The following is a 23,999-nucleotide window of genomic DNA, read 5'->3' as shown; positions in this document are numbered from 1 at the left end:
GAACCTGCAACCTCATGGTTCCTAGTCGGATTCGTTAACCACTGCGCCACGACGGGAACTCTTGCAGCTCTCTTTAAAACTTGACATATGATAATGCAGAACAGAATCACTCTATAACCCATCATACCAGGGATTGCTGCCAACAAGCCAGAAGAGTTGCCTACAGAGACTTCAGCTGGGGATTAGGGAGCTAGAGCCCCAGGTAGAGACCCTGTGAGCCCCTGTAGTCCAGTGCCATGCTTGCTTCTAATCACAGTGCCACTCTCAAGTTTCCTGCCTCTCAGACTCGTGTTCTTAGCTGCTCTGCAGGAGACAAATTTTCCTTAAGGGGTTGACTGACTTAGTTCTTATAGGCAGGGTATCCCCTTGTAGTGTCCAGTGTTGATTGGTAGAAGCTTTCCTTTGAGTCTGGAGCAATCAGAGCAGCCGACTCACCCCCTAGGCAGAGGGCAGCTCTGCTCCCCAGACATTCCTTAAGGCTAGTAGTTCGCATTTATAGGAGGCTGCATATGGCCCAGGGGTGGGGGTTGTGGGAGGGCTTTCCTGAAATGGAGGCAGCTGGGGAGCCTGGGTCTGGGCTTGACTCAGAGGAGTAAATACGTGTTTGTGCTCTCCATTATCCCCTCCCTTTGCAGCTGGAAGACGTAGAGTGGGAGGACTGGGAATGAGGGGAGCCAGAGCACGCAGCTCCCCCGCCACAGCACCTCCCACCTCCCTCGCACGTCTCAGCCTGGCCCTGGAAGACACTGACTAAGACTGTCCCCTAAATGGCCTCTATCAGCCAGAGCTCTGGGGAAATTCTGGGTTGCTCCTTGTTGGCCCTTTAGGCCTCTCCGCACATCTGGGAAGGGGCTCGATAAATCCAAATCAGGAACTCTGACTTGTGCTAACCCTAGGATGACCCGAGGGGGAGGAGACCTACCCCCACCGGAAGAGCTTACATTTTTCTGCTGAATGCCCTCTGTTCCTGGGTACGCTTGCTAGGAAGTCCCAAGGGATAGCCCTAGCCCATCTACCTGTGTAGACAGAGGCTAAACCACCAATCTCTTGGAGGACGCCGAGACAACACACTCTCACCTACAAGCAGGCAGGGAAGGCCGTGCCACCTGCCTTTGGCTAGACAGGGATGCGAACACATTTCAGTTCCTATCCCAGCGGGTAAGAGGCATTCGCTTCTGGGACATTTGCCTCTCTTAGGAATCTCCCTCCCAGGCATTTTCCATTCCTGGAAAGGTTCCTTGTGGTTCAGAATCTAGAGACCAAATTTTGAGTTCCCGCCTCCCTCCTTTCACCCAGTCCAGGTTGGTATGTCCCCAATGCCTTTCCCAAGGCTTCTTCATGTCAGATGCACCCGAGTCCTTAGCCCAGCTGTGCCACCTGCAAGAGTCTGCTCTTGCTCCTCTTCCCCTCCCCAAGAAGGGAGGGGGCCACTTCAGGCCCTTCCATGCGTTGACTGGCAGGATACCTTGTCCAACCAGCTACCCACCTCGACTCCCCTGTAGCTTAGGACACAAGCCAGCTACCAGCGGTACAGAGCAGTGATCAAAGCCGAGTACTTACAACTCTGGTAAGCCCAGCTTCTCCGCCGCAACCCTTCGGTTTCCTGAAGGGATATGTTGGGGGTGAACTTCTTGAGACTCTCATCAGGCTTCTGCAAAAGCTCTTCTTCCTGAAGGCAGATCCAGTCTTTGTGGCTCTCACCCTCCACACTGGTAAAGCTGCGCCTCTCTTGGGGGAATGAGGGGCTGCAGGAATCCCTGGAGCCCCTGGTGCTTCATGATGCTGCTCTGGTGATTCTTGTACATAATCTGGTGTGTTCACCAATGATTTAAAGGGATCGTGGTCAGGGACGCCAAGAGAGTGGTGGTCACTTCCACTTCAGACCTTCCGTGAGGGGGTGGGATGGAGAGAATGCTTAATCTTTTTTTTTTTTGATGGGATGGGGTTTTCTCTTTGTAATTATTTCTTTAGTTTAATTAACCTTTTGGTTGTTTGTGCAATATTATATATTTTAAATTATAATGCATCTCCCCAGAGTATTTTCTAGCTGGGAAAAGAAAAAAGGAAAAAAAAAGATTCTAACAGCTGTTAGTTTTGTAATTAAAAAAGAAAGAAAAAAGAACTTTTTCCTGAACCTTTTCCAGATTTGCCGTTAACAGCATTAAAGAGATTCAACAGAAGCTGGAAAGTGTCTGGGGGTCTGTTCTTGTCCCCACAGCAACTGCCTAGAGCCAGAGCAGGGTGGCTTCCTACTTAGAGCCTGGGGGAGGGTTGTGGTGGGAGGTAGCCTGGGTCCTGAGGAAGTCCCTTGTCCTCATCCCAGACTCGGCTCGGCCTTTGGGATGAGGAAGGGCCAAGCCCCCAGCAGGCCTCTCACCAAGACAAGGAGTCAAGAGGCTGTTCTGCATTCCCAACGCTTCTGCTTTTATTTGGAAAGGAAGTTGCAACAACAGTTTTTTCAGTTGCTCTTGGTCATTTTTCTCCTGTCCTCCCCCTGTACGTGTATGATTCTGGGGACTGTTTTTAATTAACTTTAGTTAAACACCGGTATGAAAATCACTTGTCAGCCGTAATAAAAGGGAAGTCTGAATGAGGCCCTCTCGTTCCATGAAGATCTTTAAAGGGAAAGAGAAGTAAGGCTGGGGAGGGTATAGGTAAGATTTAGGATAAGTAAACTTAAAGTGTAAAATATATATCAACATTTTAGAAGCGGGTTTTTGGGTTTGCTTTCTCCCCCTGCTTTATTGGGGAGGACTTGCCATTGCTTTTATCAAGTGCTTGCTAGCCATGGATGCCAACTAACTTCTTCAATTGAAGGCCGGAGGGTCATGTCTGGTTCCAGGAGCCGCTTCAGCAAGTCCTGGCATTCGGCTGAGATGCCCAGATGAGTGGGGAAGGACACCCCTTTCTGCTGCTGCCACAGCATCTTGGGGATGTCTGTGTCATCAAAAGGTAGGCTGGCACAGAGCATGACGTACAGGACCACGCCCATGCTCCAGATGTCCCCTTTCTTGCTATCGTGGGGAATACCCTGCAGTACCTCGGGGGCGGCATAGGCTGTGCTGCCGCAGAAGGTCTGGCTCAGCTCCCGGCATGACTTGGGCAACACCTTGGCGAAGCCAAAGTCTGTCAGCTTCAGGTTGAAACCCTGCAACAAGGCGTTCTCGCATTTGAGGTCCCGGTGGGCCACACCACAGCCATGGCAGTAGCGGATGGCCTCGACCATCTGACGGAAGAGGGCCCTGGCCCGGCTTTCAGGCAGTGGCCCTCCATTCAGCACGCAGTCAAAGACATCCCCTCCTTCAGCCAGCTCCATTACCAGGTAGATTTTCCCGTCAGCAGACTCCAGCATCTCATACACTTGAATGATGTTCTTGTGGTCCAGGGTACGGACAATCTGGAGCTCCCGAGGCAGGAATCTCTGGATAAACTCTAAGGACACAAGGGAAAAGAGAAGGAGTGTCAAGTCCAGAAGGGCCTAGAACTCCTCTCCTGACTCCTGCCTTCCAGCTCTGGCCCACCATGTCTGGGTCTTGTGCCTTGGTTCCCTTGCACAGCCTTTAACATCCAGCTATTTGGACACTGCAAAGAATGTTCACCCCTGTTGTTTTTGTAGCTAATATATTATTCAGAGGAACTGTTCCCTGTCAGCCTCAGGGACCGTTGTGAGCAGCCTGTGAGACCGTGGATATCAAAATGCTTTGGAGACTTTTTAGACAAAGCTGTTGAATCTTTTGTGAGGCCTGATTGCCCACAGCGTGGTGAGCCAGCTCCTCTCACCTCTGACTCCTGAGTCACAGTTCTTTCCATAAGCCCTGTCTTTTCCCAGTCTCTACCTTCCTTGGCCCCACTCCTGCCCTCTGCTAGTCCTGGCCACAGCCTTCCAGTCTCTTCCCGTCCTGGAATAGGAAAGCCCTGGTGGGCTTGGATTCTGTTTCTGAGGATCCTTCTACCTCCTGCAGATTTAATCTTGGACTTTGGAGGGTGTGATTGTCCTTGACACCCAGCATTCCTCTGTTCCCCACTGACCTACCCCAGAGCCACACTCCCTTGCTTTCCTTGGTTTCAGATCAAAGAGAAGGAGGAAATGGTCCTTCTGACTGGAGGAAGCGCCCACCCACTTCAGCCAGCCCTCCCTTCCTCCAAAGGGCCCCCAGCTCACCTTCTGGCCCTCCCATCTTGTCTATAATTTTAATTGCCACTTTTCTTTGGTGTTTTTTGGAAACTGCTTCCTTGACTTTTGAGTAGGTCCCTTCCCCAATGGTCTTGCCCAGCTGGTACCCATTGGAGAGCAGAAAGTCCTCCATGCTGTCTAACACCTCCTTCCTTCCTATTACCCTCTCAGCTCATGCTGCCTCTGCGAGGCAGCTCTACTCCACCATCGCCCTTGGCCCGCTCCTTTTCCCCCCAAGGACTTCATCCGCAGCCGCCCCCAGGGCTAAAGCATTCTCCGTCTGGAGACAGCAGCCGCAGGTGGTGGGGAGGGAGAGGGCCAGACATTTTAAAACTCTGGCCTAATTGTGATGTAAATGATGTGTGACTCTTGGCCAAAATGAGCAATGCTCCTATCTGCCCTCACCACCACCACCACCAAACCCTGTCCGGGTTCAGTCACTGCTGCGCCCCGACCCCGCGCCAGGCAGTGAGTCGCTCGCGGCCCCGCCTGTGGGGGGCGCTCCAGGGGTCTGCGCGCAGCCCAGGATGCCAGGCTCCTTTCGGCGGACGCCGCCTCCTGTGCCCCCATAGGGCAGCTCGGGGTCTGTGCGACCCATGGCATGAGCCCTCCAGCTCTTGGCTCGCCACCCCGCTAAGTGCCCGGGCAGCGTGAGGTTCCCTGGCCGGAGGAACGGGTTCTATGAGGTCACCGCGCCTCGGCCCGGGTCACAATGCAGCCTTCCCCTTCGACGCCCGGGAACGGACGCGCAGCAGACACCTGCCCGGATCCGCCTGGACCGGAGCGTCCTCCCGTGGCCAGGGCTCGGGCAGCTGCTTCCGGCCTGGGACCGGTCTCGGCCTCCGGCAGGTGAGCAACAGCCCAAGGGGCGGGCGCCGGGTGGGGGAGCCCAGCTGCCCGGTAGCGGCCTGACCGCTACTCCCCGCGCAGAGCGCCCCGGGGCCTGGACATGAGTGCCCAGGAGCCCCCTCAGGGTCGAAGATTCCCCATTGAGGCTGGAGACTCCCCCGGCCTTGCCGCCGCCCCTGAGTCCCAGGACAGCCCGGAGCCTGTAGCTACGGAGCACAACCCGGTCAGGTAAGGCCGGCGCCCCTCCTTGCCGCCCCACCTTCCGTCCCTAGACCGACCCCGCCCCATATAAGGTACCACATCCACGCCCGAACCTCGGGGACCCCAAGTGCACTCCTAGACGCCATCCCAACAGGATAGGCGGGCCTCCGCCTCAGCGGCCCCTGTCACACCCCGCTTTTCCCTAGGCCGCTTCGACGCTGCCCCGGTTGCCACTGCCTGACGCTGCTGCACGTGCCCATCGACGTCTACCTGGCCATGGGCGGGAGCCCCCGGGCCCGCGCCACCTGAGTGCGCCTGCGCACGACGGCTCGGCGGGAGCCGGGCGGGGACAAGGCCCGCCGCGGGCCACCACGCTGAGGTCGCGCGCGCCGAGCACGAGACAGTGATGCACATTTTTAAATAAAAGAATGATGCACATTTTAATAAAGCACAGCATAAACTGTTCTTTTCACTCCGGGCTGGCCGTGTCTGTCTATCCCGTCGGACCAGGCGCGCCGGCTGCTCAGCCTCATCCAATAGCACCTTACCTTCTGCTGTCTACCCCCTTGGACCCAACCCCAGGGGCCCGCCTTTCCCGGTCCGCCTTCTGCTTGCTGGGCGCCAAAACCGTTCCTTGCTATTCATGACCCCTTATGGCGCGGCCTTTGTGCTCTAGCCTCTCTGCCTCGCGTCCTCCCCAACACTCTCCTTGGTTCTCCAGTAAAATTAGCATAACTGTGCTGGGCTCCGGGGGCCTAGAGAAGCTTGGGACTGGAAGGGGTAGACAGACAACTTAGAATAAAGAGAATGGCCACTCACACCAGACCCATTTAGTTCTCCCAAGAACTAAAGATGGAGTTTTGTTTTGCTACCGACTGTTTTGTGACCCTGAGCAACTCTGGCTTTGTTGGAGAGGTTAGGGGTGCCCCATCATTTATCCTAGGGCTGGTGGGAACGGAAGAGACTGGGGAAGAAGTCATTTTAAAAACTTCAATTTTTGGAGTTCCTGTAGTGGCTCAGCGGTTAGCGGACCCGACTAGATCCCTGGCCTTGCTCAACGTGTTAAGGATCCGCTGTTGTCCGTGAACTGTGGTGTAGATCCCAAACGCGGCTCGGACTCCGCGTTGCTGTGACTCTGGCGTAGGCCAGTGGCTACAGCTCCAATTGGACCCCTAGCCTATGGGGTCCAATTGGAGCCCTATGCAGCGGGTGTGGCCCTAAAAAAGACAAAAACTTTGATTTTGGAATTCCTGCTGTGGTGCAGGCAATTAAGAAAACGACTGCAGGAGTTCCCGTCGTAGCGCAGTGGTTAACGAATCCGACTAGGAACCATGAGGTTGTGGGTTCGGTCCCTGGCCTTGCTCAGTGCGTTAATGATCCGGCGTTGCTGTGAGCTGTGGTGTAGGTTGCAGACACGGCTCCGATCCCGCATTGCTGTGGCTCTGGCGTAGGCCGGTGGCTACAGCCCCGATTCAACCCCTAGCCTGGGAACCTCCATATGCCTCGGGAGTGGCCCAAGAAATAGCAACAACAACAACAAAAGACAAAAGACAAAAAAAAAAAAAAAAAAAAAAAGAAAGAAAACGACTGCAGCCAGCAGCTTAGGTCATTGGGGAGCGCTGGGTTCCATCCCTGGCTCCGGAATTTCCATATGTTGTGGGTGCAGCCATAAAAAAATTAACAAAAACAAAAAAAATCTCTGGAGTTCCCGTCGTGGCGCAGTGGTTAACGAATCCTACTAGGAACCATGAGGTTGTGGGTTCCATCCCTGGTCTCTCTCAGTGGGTTAAGGATCCAGCGTTGCCATGAACTGTGGTGTAGGTCGCAGACGCCTCTCGGATCCTGAGTTTCTGTGGCTCTGGTGTAGGCAGGCAGCCACAGCTCTGATTCAACCCCTAGCCTGGAAACCTCCATATGCTGCAGGTGCGGCCCTAGAAAAGACAAAAAAGACCAAAAGAAAAAACAAACAAACAAACAAAAAAACACAAAAAAAAACCAAACTTTGATTTCTTATTCCTATTCTACAGGTGAGGGACTGAGCTTTAAGTGACTTGCCTGGAGTCCCCCAGCTGATAAGTGATGCTAGTGCTTGTCTCATCATCCTCAGACTTGATGCTGCAGAATCCATCCCTAGGAGGGTCCCATGACAGGAAGGCTGTCTGAAAGCTGAATGAGTATTTCCCACTTTCCAATTTTGCTTTAATGAACCCGTATTATTTTAATATTGGAAAAAAATACATGTAACCCAAAAGTCAGGTTCAGTCTCCTGTCTCCCAAGAACCCTAAGCAAAACGAAAAGAAAACCCACAGAATGGGAGAAAATATTTGCAAATGAATCGACTGACAAGAGATTAATCTCCAAAATTTATAAATAATTTCTGCAGCTCAATACCGAAAAAACCAAACAACACCATCAAAAAATAGGCAGAAGATAGCAATTCTCCAAAGACATATAGATGGCCAAAAAACACATGAAAAGATGCTCAACATCAGTCATTATTAGAGAAATGCAAATCAAAACCGTTGTGAGGTACCACCTTACACCAGCTAGAATGACCATTATCAAAAAATCTGCAAACGGAGTTCCCATCGTGGCACAGTGGTTAATGAATCCAACTAGGAACCATGAGCTTGCGGGTTCGAACCATGGCCTTGCTCAGTTGGTTAAGGATCTGGCGTTGCTGTGAGCTGTGGTGTAGGTTGCAGATTCAGCTTGGATCCCGCATTGCTGTGGCTCTGGTGTTAGGCCGGTGGCTACAGCTCCGATTTGACCCCTAGCCTGGGAACATCCATATGCCATGGGAGCAGCCCAAGAAAAAAGCAGAAAGACAAAAAAGACAAAAAAAAAAAAAAAAAACCCTCACAAACACCTATCTGGGCCATAGCAGGTGCTGAGAATACAGGCCTTTATCTGACAGAGCACTTGCCCTTGCAGAGCCCAGAATTCAAGGGACCCAGGGATGAATTAACAGCAGAAGAGAAGCTGGATCCAGGAGACCTTGAATTTGAACTTTGTTCTGTGGGTGACGGTGCATGACAGGATCCAACCTGGGTCACTTCCCTCTATTTTTCTCTTCCCTTTCCAGTATGTTCCTCTGTTGTGTCTTCCTCTTTCCCCCTGTAGAAGTTACTGATCTAGATTGATTACCACTTGTTAGCTCTGCAACCTTGGGCTAGTTACTTAGACTCTCTGAGTTCCTATTTCCAAATCTGTAAAAGGGGGCTAATGACACCTAGTGGAAGGTTTCAGCAGCTTTGTGCACATGCAGCACCAGGCAGGAATCTTGGGTACGGATACCACTGACAAATAGAAGCTGCTACTGCTCCTACCTTTGGCTTCAAGGGGCAGCAGAGAGCCAGCCAGCCATGTGCCAAGGGTCAGTGTGATGCCCAGCCTTGGAAAGGTTTAGGGAATCTCTCTTGCCTCCCTCTGTCAAGTACCTAGCAGTTCTGCTCAGGAGCTGAGGAACTTGGTGGGGGAGGGGGAGGGGGGGCGGGCATTTCCAGGGGAATCCCCAGATGGGATAGGCAGAGCTGCCTCCCTCACCCTGGAAGATAAAGCTGTCCCCAGAACCCCAAAGCAGGACCCCCACATCCCAGACTCATTCTCTGAGCCTGAGGAATAGGGAGGAGCCTGGGGAAAGGAGGGTACTCGAATCGCTGGCTTCCCGGACTTCACTCTCAGACATCTTATTAGCCAGCCCCTCCCTAGGGCACCCTCTTTTAGAAGGAGGGGGCGAAGTACAGATGGACCCCCCAGGTTACCATGGAGATGGCAGGGAAAGGGTTGCTGTATCACCATGGCAACAACCGACGTCAGCGCTACCCTTTCCCATCGCCTGATATGAGAGGGGGGCAGCCACCCCAACCACAAGCAAATCCCCCACAAAGCCTCCTTCCTTTTCTGAGCCAATCAACCAAGGGGTCGACAGGCTTAATATAGCACAGGAGTTAAAAGCACAGACTCTGATGTCAGTCAAACCTTGGTTCAAATCCTCTTTCTGCATCATCTTAGCTGTTTGAATTTGAGCAAGTCTCTTAACCCTAGAAGTCTAGTATGTACAATGGGGGATACTACGTCTCCGAGGGTTAATGTGAAGATCGCAGGGGATCATGCAGGTAATGGGCACTGGGCCAGCCTGTGGGAAGTACCCAGTGATGTTAGTGACTCTCTAGAGTCCTGGGGACTGGTCAGGGCATTGTGGCTCTTCAGATACAGACTCACAGCCCCTAGAAAGCCCCCAGGACACTTAAGGATTGGGCCTTGAGTTGGAGCATCTAAGAGTTTGGGGGGGGCTCAGGCTGAAGCCAGAGACAGTGGAATTTCCAGACTGAGGAAACCGCTGATGCCACTTACCCTGAAGCCCCATCATATCTGGTCCCTGACCCAACTTCCCCTTTCTCCTCCCCTCTGCCTGCCCCTACACCTTCTTAGCAGCCATCTGCTTCTTGGGACTCCATCTGTTCCTCTGGGAAAAAGGATGGATGAAGCCCATGGGAGGACATTGAGCAACCTGACGGCAGGTAGATCAGTGGGTTGGACCCCACAGGGGTGTGGATCCCCTCCAGTGCCCACTGGCCTCTCTCCACCTGCCCTTGGGGTAAGGACACTGGTATCATTCTCATTCCCTCTCTCTTCCCCCACCCCCAGTCCAGGTGACCACCGTCTATTCTGCTCTGAGTCCACTGACACTGCCCTAAATCAGGCCCCCATTAATATTCATCTGGATTACTCCAGCAACCCCCAATCAGTCTTGTGCTTCCTTCCCTGCTTAATTCCTCTAGTTCAGAATTTTATTTTTTCGGCCATGCCTAAAGCATGCAGAAGTTCCAAGCCCAAGGACCGAACCTGTGCCACAGCAGCAGCTTGAACCGCAGCAGTGACAACCCCAGATCATTAACCCACTGAGCGCCCAGGAACTCCCAGAATTATTTTATAAAGATCACATGCAGCCATGCTGTTCTCCTATTCAAATCTCATCAATTGTTTCTTTATAACATTTGTCCAGCCACATGGCCACGCCTGAGTTCTTCACAAAACCTTCTTCCCACCTTTCAGCACACTGTTCCTTCTGCCTGGAAGAGCCTCCTCCAATCCCCTTTCCCCCTCAGGCCTCCACAGACTGTCACACCTGAAAGAAGTCTCCTTTGGAGTTCCTGTTGTGGTTCAGCAGGTTAAGAACCTGACATAGTGTCCGGGAAGATGCAGGTTCTCTTCCTTGATTCCTCCTGAATGCCCATCTACCCCACCACACTCTGGACTCACTGAGGGCAGGGGCTGTGTCATATTCATCCTGACATCACCGGGGCCTAGAAAGCAAGGGCTCAGGAGTTTATAGACTGTCTGCAGATGGGACTAGCTAGTGAACCACCACTTGATCAGTCCACAGAGAGGCTGCAGGGCTGTGAGGAAAAGGAATGGCAGAGCCAGCTGGGTGTCTGGAATGGCTTCCCTAAGGAACTGACGCTGAAACTGAGATGAGAAGAAGTTACACACATAGGGACATGGAGGTGGGAAATATCTGCAGCCCTGGGACTGGTATGTGCCATGTGCGAACATGGTGCTGAAGACAACTGGGAAGAGGGACGTATTCACGTATTGGAAAAGACAATCCTGGCTGGGCGGAAGAACAGACCACGTAAGAGATGGAGAGCAGCTGCCGGAGGATAACTCGGGAGGCTGCTGCCACCTCCCAGGTGAAAGGCCATGGGGCTTGGACAAGGTGTTAGCAGTAGAGATGGAGAAAAGCAATTGGACTTTTTTTTTTCAGATTTTAATTTTCTTCGGAGTTCCCTTCACGGCGCAGTGGAAACGAATCCGACTAGGAACGATGAGGTTGCAGATGTGATCCCCCTAGCCTTGCTCAGTAGGTTAAGGATCCGGTGTTACGGATCTACGCCATGAGCTGTGGTGTAGATCGAAGATGTGGCTCGGATCTGGCCTTGCTGTGGCTTGTGGTGTAGGCCAGCGGCTACCGCTCCAATTGGACCCCTAGCCTGGGAACCTCCATATGCTGTGGGTGCAGCCCTAAAAAAGACAAAAAGCCAGAAAAAAAGATTTTAATTTTTTTCTATTATAGTTTGTTTACACTGTTCTGTCAATTTCTGCTGTACAGGAAAGCGATCCAGCCATATATCTATGTATGTATATCTATGTATGTATGTATGCATATATGTGTATACCTTCTTTTTCTCACATTTCCTCCACCGTGTTCCATCACAAGTGACTAGCTATAGTTCTCTGTGCTATACAGCAGGACACAATTGGATTTATTTTATTTATTTTATTTTATTTTATTTTATTTTTTGCTTTTTAGGGCCGCACCCGCAGCATATGGAAGTTCCCAAGCTAGGGGTCTAATCAGAACTACAGCTATTGACCTATGCCACAGCTCAAGGCAATGTCAGATCCCTAACCCACTGAGCGAGGCCAGGGATCAAACCCACATCCTCGTGGATCCCAGTCGGGTTGTTAACCACCAAGTCACGAAGGGAACTCAGCAATTGGATTTTAGACATATCCTGGAGAGGAAAGGATTTCATAGCTGCTTGAATATGAAAAGAGAGAGGGAAGAGCCTACAACCAAGCCCAGATTTCCAGTTCCTGCAACAACCAAGCTGGGAACCATGGCAGGAAGGGCAGGTGTGGGGCATGTTTGCGGTGAGGTGGACATCCAGGGGGAGGGGTCCAGGAGACGGGTGTGGGGCTGGTTAGAGAGGTCTGGGCTGAGAGACGTCTCTGACACAGGTGGACACCAAAGGCATGGAAACTAACAAGCTCCCCTGGGACAGACTGTAGAAGGCCCAAGAACACCCATGATTAGGCAATGAGTCAAGGATGAGAAATTTGCCTTGTGGCAACAACCAGTAAGATAGCAAAAAAATCCAGAGAGCACTGTGTCCAGAAAAACAAGGGCATAAACGTATTCCAAGTAGGCAGGAGTGTTTGTGTCAAAGTCAGTGGAGGGGTCAAGTCAGATAAAGACTCAGGAGCATCCCTTGAGTTTTGCCACAAGGAGGAGAGTGGTGACCTTGGTGAGCTATTCTTGTGGGGTGACGGGGGAGGAAGCCAGACGGCAGGGGTGGCGTGAGGAAGTAGAAAGAGCATGTGTACACAACTCTCAAGAATGTTGGCTGTGCAGGGGAGCTGGAGAAGGATCTGGGCTCAAAGGAGGGCTCTTTTCTTTTTCAAAGACAGGAAAGACTGTTTGTTTGCTGCTGGGAAGGAGCCATCGGGGAGGGAGAGGTTGGAGACAGGGAAAGGAGGAAGGGATGAGAGGAGGGAAAATCCCCAAGGATGGAAAACAGGAGGTCAAAGCCCCAAATATGGCCACCCTACTGGGGGGTCCAAGTCAGGGCCTGTATAGGGCTCTGGGGGCTCAGAACAGCTGCCCACTCACCCCAGCAGCCGGTATGAGTCACTGGGGTGGTGGTGGGGTAGGAAATAGCCCAAACTGGCAGTGCGGGAAAGGGAGCAGGGCCAGCACGTTCCTCAGGATCCCTAGGGGGTGGAGGAGCAGGGTCCAGCCTGGGCTCTGAGCCCTGAACCCCATCCTCTAAGCAGGACAAGGGCACAGAGAAGTTGTCCCACCCTTTGTAGGGCAGGCCAAGTAGTAGGAAGCCTGGGGTTTAATGATTGGCTTTTCTCTCCCTCTCTCAACCTGTTTCCCTTTCTGCAAAAAAAAAAAAAAAGTGGAGTAGGTCTTTTAATGTTAGGGTTGGGGGCGAGGGGGAGAAACAGGATTCAGAAACCCTTTTCTAGATTCCTTCCAGAAATATGTGTGTTTGGACTTTGCCGACAGTTGAAGGCATTCTGAAGTGCCCACAAACTCATTCCTAGCCACCAGATAAGAACTCCTGAATTAGAGCTGGCCCAAGAGAATTCCAACTGCGACATTTAATAGCGCCCCAGAGCAAGGGAAAGGCTTTTATAAAGGCCGTTGGAGCCAGAGGTGGGGGCCTCCTAAGCCTGGGAGCAGCAATACCTTTTGATGTGTGGTTTCTTGGCGGGGGTGGGGGGGTGGGGGGGTGCTGCAGTAACAAGATGGGATCCTTAACCTACTTCGCCACAAGGGAACTCTCAGGTGTGGTTTCTTTCTACCATCAGGGGTGTGTGAGCAGAAGCTGGAGACCCCTGGGTGGAATAAGGAAGATTTTATCCAAATGGCAGCTGACTTTCCTGCCCGGGCCCCCTCTTGCTGCGTCTGCCTGTCCTTGCCTTTCTGTCCTTAATTCTGAGGGAGGAGTGTTTCAGAGGATCCTGGAGCACAGGTGACCGGCTCTCTCCCACTGAAGCTGCTGGTGAAGACAAACCAGCGACAAGACCCGGTCAGAGGGGCTGGCGCTGCCCCACGCCCCTCTGCCAGCTGACGCCTCCTGCTAAAAACAGCGGGGCCCGGGGGGACTATGGGCTTTCAGGCTTCCCCCTCCACGCCAGGACAGGTATTAAAGAGGCCGACGCCCAGCCAGGCCGACTGGACACCATGCTCTTCACCGAGACGGCCCACTTCGTGGTGAATTTTCTTCTGTACCGGTGAGGGGGGCCCTGGAGAGGGCGCCGGCGGGATGAAGGGCCCTGGTCTGGCAGCCCCAGGGAGGAGGAGCCCAGCTCTCTGGGAAGACATCGGGGCGGGGGTGGGGCTCCAAACAGGCCGGGAGTGACCCCAGCCCTCGCCCCGCCGCCGCGTCTGATCCGAGGCGGCCGCCTTCTCCCCGCGCGTGGTGCCTCCTGGGGTGACCGCTGCTCCGTCTCCGCCGCAGGCGCCCCCGGGCCACTCTCCCGTACCGCCTGGACCAGGAGTTGTGTTTCTGGGGCTGCCGGGGCCCGGCCTTGCCGCCTGTCGCCACCTGCAGCAGCCTGGGCGATTACTGGCTGAGCCCGCAGCGCCGGCGCCCACCGGGCGCCACCTGGCGCTGGCCCGCTCGCAATATGCTGCTACTGCCAGGGGCCACCGGGCTGGCGGATATACCCTCGGCGCGCTGGCCCAGCTGCTACGGCGTTCGCCCGCGCCTCACGTGAGCAGCCGGGTTGGGGCGGAGGCCCTGGAAGTGAAGGGCGGGGCCTACGGTAGGGGGCGGGGTCTGTGGGAAAGGGCGGATCCCCAGAGCCCGGTCAGTTAGGAGTAGGATAGGCTGGGCTGGACGGTGGCTGGGAGAGCAGGAGGAGCGGACGGAACTGGGGAGGGCGGAGCCTGAGGCGATTAAGCCCGGAAGGAAGGGGCGGGCTAGGCGTACATCCAGAGGAAGCGGGGAGAGTTTTCCTTATCCTCTCTGCCCCATTTTCCCTCCCTCCAGGTGGAAGCACCGGTGGCAGAATATTAACTACCAGTATCTGGGCAAGAGGAAGAGACATCTAGTTCCTCTGCGCCCGTGAGAGCCGGTGAGGAGCGGAGACAGAAGAGGGCGCGACCTCGGAGGGGCGGGTCTAGAGGCGGGGCCTCGTGAAAGTGGCAGGTGCAGAGTGAGGCCTGAGCACCTGCTAGCCAGGCTCGAGGGCCTGAGTAGCGAGAGGACCGGGCCTGGGTCTCGGACGGGTTATTCATCCCTGCCTTTCTCAAACCACCACAAACTTTTTCTTTTTAAGGATTGACAGATTAGACTATATTAAAGTTTCTGTTCATCAAAAGATGCTTAAAGAAGTAAAATAGATTTCCAAAGAAAGCTTCTCAAACATAATGCCAACTGTGTGCCTGGCACGGGAGTATGCGAATCAGCATAGGTCATGGCTTTGAGCAGCAGTCCCAGGCCTGGTGACCAAGCTGAATGACTTTGGGGAAAGGGTCTGCTTGAAGGACACTGTCCTGTGTGTGCTTCGCATTTGGGGGCATCTCTGAATGTCTTCATCACCTCCAAGTATGGTTTGTTTCTCTGTGTCTATCTCTGATCTCTTTGTCCATTTATTTATTCAACAGATACTTACCAAGGGCCTATTTTAGTGGACTGTGCCAGGTTCATACTGAGTCACTGAGTTCACATGTAAAAGGGATAGTTGAAGTCCCTGTCTTCATGGAGCTTTTTCCATGAAGTTGAGAAGACAATAAAGAAGTCCAAGATGAACAGTGTGCTATGTTTGGGAAGAAAGAGCCCAGTTACTACTTTATATGGAGTGGGCAGGGACTTGATCATAGATGTAGAATAGTGCCCTGACTCATAATTGGAGCTCACTAAGGATTGTATGAATGCATGGGTTGGCCAGGAGGTCCTGCCTGAGAAGGTAACTCTCACTCAAGGCTTGAAGGTTGAGAGGTCAGCTACCCCAGACCCTGGGAAGAATGTTCTGGGGGGAGGGAACAGCATGCATATATGTCTCTGTCTCCTGGGTGGCCCTTTGCCTCTGGCTGTCTGTCCTAGGGTAGTATCCCTTCAGCTGTGTCTCTGTTCCTGTCTGTTGTCTTTGTGATCTTAAGAGCCGCAGGGCAGGTTTAAACAAGGCTCCTCCAGGGTTTCTGGAAGTGAGGTCACTGCAGAACTGATTCACTCCACTGGCCCACTCTAGCCTAACCAGCCTGGTCTGGACATCTCCCTGGCAGCGACCCCTCCCCTCAGCAGCCTCAATCCCACGATCTCTGGCTCTTTCCCAGGATAGCATCCTGCAGCTCGGAAGGAAGTCCTTCGTCCTGTGTAACCACAGTCCCTGCTGGGGCAACCGCAGCCCTTTCCTCTTATTCTGCCTCGAGGGCAGAGGGGAGGAGATGGGCTGGCCCTACGGCAGCAGATCCTGCCTGGACAGAGAGTCCAGTAAAACCTGGCAGAGGGGAGGTGACAACCCCTCTGCATCCCAGAGAGGTGAACCTCAAGGGGCAGAGAGGATCACTCATCTTAGAAGCCTCTGCCACATTCATTGCTTCATTTAATCCTTCAAGGTCCCATTTTGTAGACTGAGACTCAAGCAGGTCCAGAAAGGAAAACATGGCAGAACTGGGACCAGGTCTCTAGATAAAATAGTTATAATCACAGCAACTAATCCTTATTCTACATCTACTTTCGGCCAGTTTTTATGTTAAAACTTTGTATGCCTCATCATAACCCTATGAGGTGGGTACCATTCTTATTTCCATTATCCTCAGAGAAGCAGACTGAGGCTTAAATGACTCAGAGCCATTAAATGACTTGCCCAAGGACTCCCAGCAAGTTTTCGGCCAAGCTGCCCGCCATCCCAGTCTGGTGTGCTCAGCTACACACCTTGTGCCCCGGGTTCCAGCGGAGTGTCATGGATGTTTGTTTTCCAGGGATTTGGGGAGACAGGGATTTGATGATCCCAAGGCCAACTTGTGCCAGGTGAGGATGAGCAGGAAGATGGCCTGGGAGCACTGCACAGTCCTGTGTCCCCTCTCTGTGGGTGAAGATTGTCTACCTTCGCCCTCTGTCCTGAGGTCTCCGTGTTTCCGTCCTTCACTGCCCACATAAAGCAGCATTCACCTCTCTCTCGCTTTCCCTGCTTTTGGGGGGTGGGGTGATCTCTATTCTCCCCATTTACATACACTGAGGCTAACCCACTGCTCCCGTGACCCGCATGGGTAGACTGGATGAGCCAGTCTGTGACTTTGTGCCATCGAAACAGAAAGGCAGAGATATACACCAGCTCAGTAAAGTGCCATAGGAGGCTGACACTAGTTTGGGGCACATGAGTCCCCTGCAAGTTCAAGAAAGCCTTTTGGAGGTGTTTTTCTTTCTTGTTTTTTAACATTCTATTTGGCCATGCCCATGGCATGTGAAGTTCTTGGGCATCAAACCCATGCCACAGCAGCAACCTGAGCCACTGCAGTGACAATGCCAGATCCTTAATCCACTGTGCCACAAGGAAACTCCTAGAGGTATTCTTTGAGCTGAATCTTTTTTTTTTTTTTTTTTTTTTTTTTTTGCTTTTTAGGGCCACGCCTGCAACATGTGGAGGTTCCCAGGCTAGAGGTCTAATTGGAGTTATAGCTGCCGGCCTACACCACAGCCACAGCAATACCAGATTCGAGCCGTGTCTGGACCTACACCACAGCTCAGGGCAACACCGGATCCATAACCTGCTGAGTGAGGCCAGGGATCGAACCCACAACCTCACGGTTTCTAGTCACATTCATTTCCACTGTGCCACGGACAGGAACTCTGTTGAGCTGAATCTTGACAGATGGGCAGGCCCCCTGGGTAGACACACAGGGAGAGTAGCAAGCCAGGCGGAACTGGCAGCGTGGAGGAAGGTTGGGTGATGTGCAGGCTGAAAGGGTATGGTCGTCCTGCTGATAGCACCATGAGGCTGGCGGCCAGGTAGGCTCTGCCTAAGATGAGGCTGCCTGGGCCTGGGGCTTCAAAGACAGTGATGGCCAGAACAAGGGCTTGGATTTCTCTAAGAGGAAGTAGGGAGCCACGGACAGGTTTAAAGGAAGAGAGGCACATGGTCCCATCATGGCATCTCTAGGCCAAGAGCCCTCCCAGGGTCTCAGAGTCCACTCTGGTGGGCAACCAGTGGTCTCCAGCCCTCAACTAGGAGCCTGTCCCTGCTCCCCTGCAACACTCTTGCAGGTCCTAACAGGGACTGAGGCTGGGAGTGGCCACCCCCCCGACACCAGCCCGCAAAGCCTCCCTGCCAAGGTCCGGCAGAGGGAGCTGAAGTAGAGGAAGGAGTCTTCAGGCGGCTACCCTGACTCACCCCGGCAGTGGTCAACAGCAGCCCCCTCTCCACCCCGAAAGATCCACTTATGACCCATCCTCTGCCCTCTGGGGGGGCCCTAATCACAGAAACTGGTAACTGCAGGGCAGCCGTCCCAGCAGACCCCTAGAATCACCCCCCCTCCCTCCTCTAGCCCTTCTCCCTCCACATGGAACCTTGACCCCATCTCTGGTGCTGTGAACCCCCTGAATGTCTCTGTCCTTTTTCTCCTCCTCTGCCCCTGCCTAGTTCAGGCCACCTTTGCCGTTGTCCAGACCAGTCTGATCAACTGGTCGTCTTGCTTTCAACTCTGTCCTTTCTAATCTGTGCCCTGGGCCTGTTTTTCTGTGTCTTGCACATCCCTGTGGGACATCCAGGGTGATTTCCAAGGACAGCCAGAGTTCTGGGGAGATCTGGACTGGAGACAGAGATGTCATGATGTTTAGCATATAGATTCTCAAATAGATAACACATGCAGACGTACAGAGGAGACAGAGACAGACAGACAGACAGACACACACACACACACACACATACACACAGGGATCTTCTCTTTTTCTCTCCAGCACAGATTTCATTGCACATCCTAATGACATTCCAAAGGCACCTCAACTCAGCCTGTCCAAGCCGACCTCTCTATTTCCATTTCCATGTGGCCCCGCTGCTCCTCTAGGCCTCCTGTTGGATGACTTGGCGCCCCTTCCACCCATTTCCCAAGCCGGACCCTCAGGCACCATTCCCCCTCACTCCCAACATCCTTAGTCCTTTGCTAATACCTGTCGCTTTTGCCCCTGAAGGCCCCCCACACCTCGTTCCCATCTTCCTCCACCTTCAGCACATTTGACATGGCAGCTCCAACATTCCTTCTGGAAACCATCTCCTCCCTCAGCCCTCAGGATGCCCCCACCCCTGGCTTTCCTGCTTTCTCTGCCCATCAGCTGAACCCCCCTGCTGGCTCCCCATCCAGAGTCTAAATGTTGGCCAGCCCCCAGCGCTGTCCCCTTGAGCTGCCCCTCTCTGTGGATCCCATCCAGCTCCCTGGCTTCAAGTTGGGGAGACCTCCAAGCTCTCCTCTGAAGTTTGGGCTCAGAGATCTGTGAACTGCCAACCTGATGTCGCCACAGGGACTGAATGAAATAGGCATCGCAGACTTAAGCTCCAAGGCCACAGTCACAATCCCCAGCACAGAGGACAGTCCCTACCTCAGGAAACATCACTATTGGCTGACTCGCCCCTCTCCCGTCAGTGCAGGCCCCCGTCATCTCTTGCCTGCATGATTTCAACCATAATAATTGCCTGCATGATTTCAACCAACCAGCTGCTACGTTGCTGTTCGTGAAGGCAGGAAAGAGAGCAGGGCCTGGCTTAGGGGGAAGCCCAGAGTTCCCTATGGGGTCAGATTGTGAGAACTTGGAATGTAAGGCACAGATGTTGTCCTGAGGGCAGTAGGGAGTCAGGGAAAAGCTGAAAGCCAAGGGGGACCTGCTTGACTCTATATTTCATTCATTCTTTCATTCATTCCTTCACTCATTGACCTTATCAGCCAACAGATATTTATGGAGCCCCCCCTCATTTGGAAAGTGAACTTGAGGCAGAAGAGAATGGCTGGAGGGGCTGGACTTGTGTAGAGAGTCAAGCAAGAAGGCTGATGAAGTAGCCCAGGTCCAGGTGAGAAGGGTTGGTTGTGGAGGTGATGAGCTGAGGGAGCCGGCCTGGTGATACAGCCCAGGTTCCTGGTTTGGGCAACTGAATAGTGGGAACCTCGAGCCCAGAAGTGAGGAGTGGGTGGTGGGAGACCCATCCCTTCCCCCTGGGGAATCTGGAAAGTCCCTGGGAGTGGGTGGATCTAAGTCTGAACAGAAGAGTAGAAAATCAGCAAGTGAAAAGTGGAGAGAGGCATTCTAGGCAGAGGGAAGAGCCTATTCAAAGGCCCTGAGGTGCGAGAAACTTAGCACTCTGAGAAACTAAAGGGCCAGGAGAGGCAAAGATCAGCAGGCCAAGGACAAAGAGGAAGGAAGCGAGGCTGGGAGCCTGATCTCTGGGACACAACCTGGAGCCTTGCCACCGTTCCCCACAGGTGGTAGGGCTCCCTCTGCAGACAGATAGAAGAGCAGGAGAATGTGAGGAGGGGCTGGGAGGGGATGGACAGATGAGGTGTGTGTTGGAGGGGGGTCCGGAGTATGTCTTTTCTGGGAAAAGTCACTAAAAGGAGGTTCCTGGGGGCCACTTTTGGGGTGTGAGAAGAAGAGAGTCTTCAGAGTTCTGGGGAGGGACAGATTCCTTTACCATTTAAGGAACTGACTGAGGTGTTCCTATCATGGCTGAGCTGAAACGAATCTGACTAGCATTCACAAGGACATAGGTTCGATCCCTGGCCTTGCTCAGTGGGTTAAGGATCCGGTGTTGCCTTGAGCTGTGGTGTCGGTGGCAGACGGCTCAGATCTGATGTTGCTGGTGCTGTGGCTGTGTCATAGGCCAGCGTCTACAGCTCCGATTTGATCCCTAGCCTGGGAACCTCCATATGCCGCGGATGCAGCCCTAAGAAGTCAAAAACAAAAAACAAACAAAAAAAAGGAACTGACTGAGCCAAATAAATTTCCCTCTGAACACTTTAGCATCCTTAGGACAGTCCCTCCACCACCTGCCCCAGAAGACAGTTGCTGGAAGGGATGCAGGGTTATTCCAGGATGGTCCTAGACTCCCACCTCCTCTCCCTCAGGCAGGAAGGGAAGAGAATGGAAAAGAAGGGGCTCAAGTCTGCATCAGGCCTTTGCCCAGCATTTCATGTAATCACACCTAGGAACGTAGTCGAATGTTCCCATGTGCTCTGGGCCTCAGGTGTTTGCTTCTCAGGGCTTTGCATCATGATACCAGCCTGTTTATCTCGCAATAACCCTAAAAGTGGGCGCTATCATCATTCCTATTTTACAGATGAGGAGACTGAGGCTCAGAAGAGAGGGCCTAGAGCCACACAGCTGGGAAGTGACAAAGCCAACTCTTCACCCCTACAGTTGCCTCAACACAACATTCCCTCACTGAATCCTTGCCACAACCGGAAGTGGTACCCGATGTCCTGGTTTTACAGCAGGTGTTGTGATGCTCAGCAAGAGGAAGGGACTTGTCCAGGTCACAAAGCCCGAAGGTTGCAGCAGTTTGGATCCAAATCATTTGGGGGGAACAGGTGATGGGGCAAGAACAGTGTGGAGAGGAAGAGGTGGGACTGGCAACTGGACAAAAAGAGTGTTTCAGTTTCCCTTTTAAAGGGGCTTCCCCCAAAATGGGGGATTTTGGCTGGAAAGTTGTTAGTAATCCACATTCCACTGGTTTGGCCATCTCCGCCTCAAAGGCTCCCAGGAACTGAAAAGAAACTGAAAGTTGGGAAGAGGGGAGGGGAGGAGGGAAGGGAGAGGCTGGGGACAGAGTAACTGGGTTGAGTTTCTGGTGACCTCACTGAGCCTGGGGGAGGCAGGCAGGCGAGCTGGGATTACACACCTCTTAGCTATTGGAAAAATTGAGCCCCAGAGAGACACCCCTATTTGTGGCTGGGTCCTTTGTGCAGCCACCCCCAACACACACACACAGACACACAGACACACAGACACACAGACACACAGACACACACACACACACACACACACACACACACACACACACACACACGGCGTGGGGTGGGGGCAGGGGGAACCAGGGGAAGAGGGAGGAAAATGGAGAAACGAAAGCTCTGGGCAGGAGTGTCCTCTGTGGTGCAATGGAATTGGTGGCATCTCTGCAGTGTCAGATTTAGGTTCAAACCCCAGCCCAGCACAGTGGGGTTAAAAGATCCAACAGTGCCGCAGCTACGGTATGGCTTGGATCTGATCCCTGACCAGGGAACGATATTCCACACGGTGGTCAGAAAAGAAAATAAAAGAAAATCTTAACATCTTGAAAAAAGAACTTTCAGAATCTCTTGTCTCTCTGACGCAGTCACTGGTTAGACGGTGGGTGCCAGGGGAGGGCCCTTAAGGTGCCCCAGAATCCAGACCTAGGTTGAAGGCCCAGGATTGGCAGGGAAGCTACAGACCTGGGTCCTGCTGACAACCACGCCAGAACCCAGCGTGCCAAGAGTATTGGGGTGTCAAGTCCCCCAGCTGCCTTGCCCTCTCCCTGCTGACATCCCTAACTGCCCCCTCCCAAACCGGAAGCATCAGGACCCTTTGTAGATGCCTCCAGCTGAACCTCGCACAGCCATACCCCTCAGAGTTCCTGAAAAACCACTTTCTCTTAGTCCTGACCTCCTCCTCCTCTGCTCATGGAAACCTTCCGCCTCGCTGGGCTTCAGGGTCCTTCTCTGTAAAGGGGAACAATGATGGGACACATCCCACCAGGTCATGAGGTAAGTATGGAAAGCGGTTGGCACTGGGCTTGCCCGACAATAGGCATGCAATCGATGCTGGCGGCTCTTTCTGGTCATTTCTACCTTTTTAAAACTCTCCCCATGGGTCAAGGTTGGCCATCATTCTGACCTCTAGGGGTTTTCCTCCCCTTCCCCGCCCCCTTGGTCCCCTTCCTGGGGGCCGCCTCTTCTGCTGCCTGCCTCACCAATGGCATAGCTCACATTGTCCCAGGACTTCCTGGGTGACCTCATGCACAGCTTGGCTCCAGATACCCTCTCACCAGCAGCCACTCAGACATCCAGATTTCCTAGGGTCGGTTCTGACTTAGAACCTTCTGTCTGTTATCCCTTTGAGGTCACTAGCCAGACCCTGGCGTTTGGCTCAGGAAGCATGATCACATTTCTATGTGCTAGAGCACATAGACTTCCGGCTGCCTCCTGATGTCCCCCTGAATGTTCCCTGCGTACCTCAAACTCAACAAGGCTAGGTGTGGCAACTCCCTCCCAAGTTTGTTTTTCCTCTGATGCCCTGTCTCAGTGATGGATCCATTGTGCCAGGTGTCACCCAAAACACACATGTGGACAACATCATCCCTCCCACTTCCCACCCCATCCCAGTGCCCAGCCAGTCCCGAAGCCCAGGATCCTGTCCCTTAAACCTCATCTCTGCTCCATCCCCACCCTCACTCACACAGACCATCTGCTGTTCCCTTTTGTGCTGCTCCAGGCTCTTCCTCCATCCCCTGGCCCACCCACAGGCCCCTCATCTAACCCTGCTCTGGCTCTTTCTTCTCCCCTTAAGGCATCCCTGGATGGGAAACCCCTAAGGGCAGGGGCCGGGCGTGACTCACAGCTGACACTCTGCCACATAGAAGCAGAAGGAGGAACTCCAGTCTCAGTGAGTATGAATCACAGAGGCCGAGCCGTCACTGTTCAGATGAGTAAACCGAGGCCCGAGAGGAGAAAGGAGACGGGCTTACAATTCCAGAGGAGGAGGAGGAGGCAGACCTGGCACTAGAACTGAGGTCTCTGGGCCCAGCCGATGCTCCCTGGGGGTGGGAACTGGGCTGTGCCAAGTCACCATTCCTGAGGCCTCCACTGGGACCACTTCCCCTCTCCGGGCCGGGCCGTCGCTTATGCTGGTCCCTCCCTAGAAAGGCCCAGCCTCCATCTCTGACAGGAAACTGCCCACCCACACCTCACCAGGCATCTAATCTGACCCCCAACAAGGGGGCCTCAAAGTGCCCCCCCCACAACCTTTTTTTTTTTTTTTTTTTTAATGTTTAGTCTTTTTTTTTTAGGGCCACACATGGAGGTTCCCAGGCTAGGGGCTGAATCACAGCTATAGCTGCCGGCCTACACCACAGCCACAGCAACGCAGGATCCGAGCCGTGTCTGTGACCTACACCACAGCTCATGGCAAGGCTGGATCCTTAACCCACTGAGCAAGGCCAGGGATCGAACCTGCGTCCTTATGGATACTAGTCGGGGTTCGTTAACCACTGAGTCACAACGGGAACTCCTCCCACAACCTTCTTTATGGGGCAATATTCTCTTCTGCCCTCCTCCCTCCTTTGGCCCCACCCTTGCTCTCCTGGGGGCTCAGGGAACCTCAGGCCAGGACGGGCCGAGCCTTCGCCAGAGAACTGAGACAGACAGGGGATGTGCAAAACCATGGGGTTTCTAGTCTCTGCAGCTTCCTTGCCCCTGTCCATCCCAGAGCCCCCCTGGCTGCCCCACTTCTGTCTCCCCTGCCACTCCGT

At 53.4% G+C, this 23,999-nt stretch overlaps 3 protein-coding genes across 4 annotated transcripts in view; 2 read left to right on the top strand and 1 right to left on the bottom strand.

Moving 5' to 3' along the window:
- BSDC1 (BSD domain containing 1) overlaps nucleotides 1–5,668 on the top strand; it is a 30,547-nt gene extending 24,879 nt beyond the window's left edge. For both annotated transcript variants that reach the window (XM_005665183.3, XM_003356284.4), the window contains exons 11-12: nucleotides 636–5,251; nucleotides 5,431–5,668. In XM_005665183.3, the coding sequence (XP_005665240.1) occupies nucleotides 636–668 (33 nt within the window). In that variant the 3' untranslated portion in view covers nucleotides 669–5,251; nucleotides 5,431–5,668. The remainder of the gene's footprint in view (nucleotides 1–635; nucleotides 5,252–5,430) is intronic.
- FAM229A (family with sequence similarity 229 member A) lies at nucleotides 636–5,696 on the top strand. The gene is made up of 3 exons (XM_003127761.4): nucleotides 636–5,023; nucleotides 5,105–5,251; nucleotides 5,431–5,696. Exons 1-3 carry the CDS (start codon nucleotides 4,887–4,889, stop codon nucleotides 5,531–5,533), a joined length of 387 nt encoding a protein of 128 aa, XP_003127809.1. The 5' UTR covers nucleotides 636–4,886; the 3' UTR covers nucleotides 5,534–5,696.
- TSSK3 (testis specific serine kinase 3) lies at nucleotides 2,771–4,307 on the bottom strand. The gene is given in 2 exon segments (NM_001287419.1): nucleotides 2,771–3,432; nucleotides 4,163–4,307. Coding segments are annotated over 2 exon segments (807 nt in total).

The sequence above is a fragment of the Sus scrofa genome, chromosome 6 (genome assembly GCF_000003025.6).
Source record: "Sus scrofa isolate TJ Tabasco breed Duroc chromosome 6, Sscrofa11.1, whole genome shotgun sequence".
Classification (NCBI taxonomy): domain Eukaryota; kingdom Metazoa; phylum Chordata; class Mammalia; order Artiodactyla; family Suidae; genus Sus; species Sus scrofa.
Note: the sequence above shows the minus strand (reverse complement) of the source record. Positions and strands in the feature narration are given on the sequence as shown.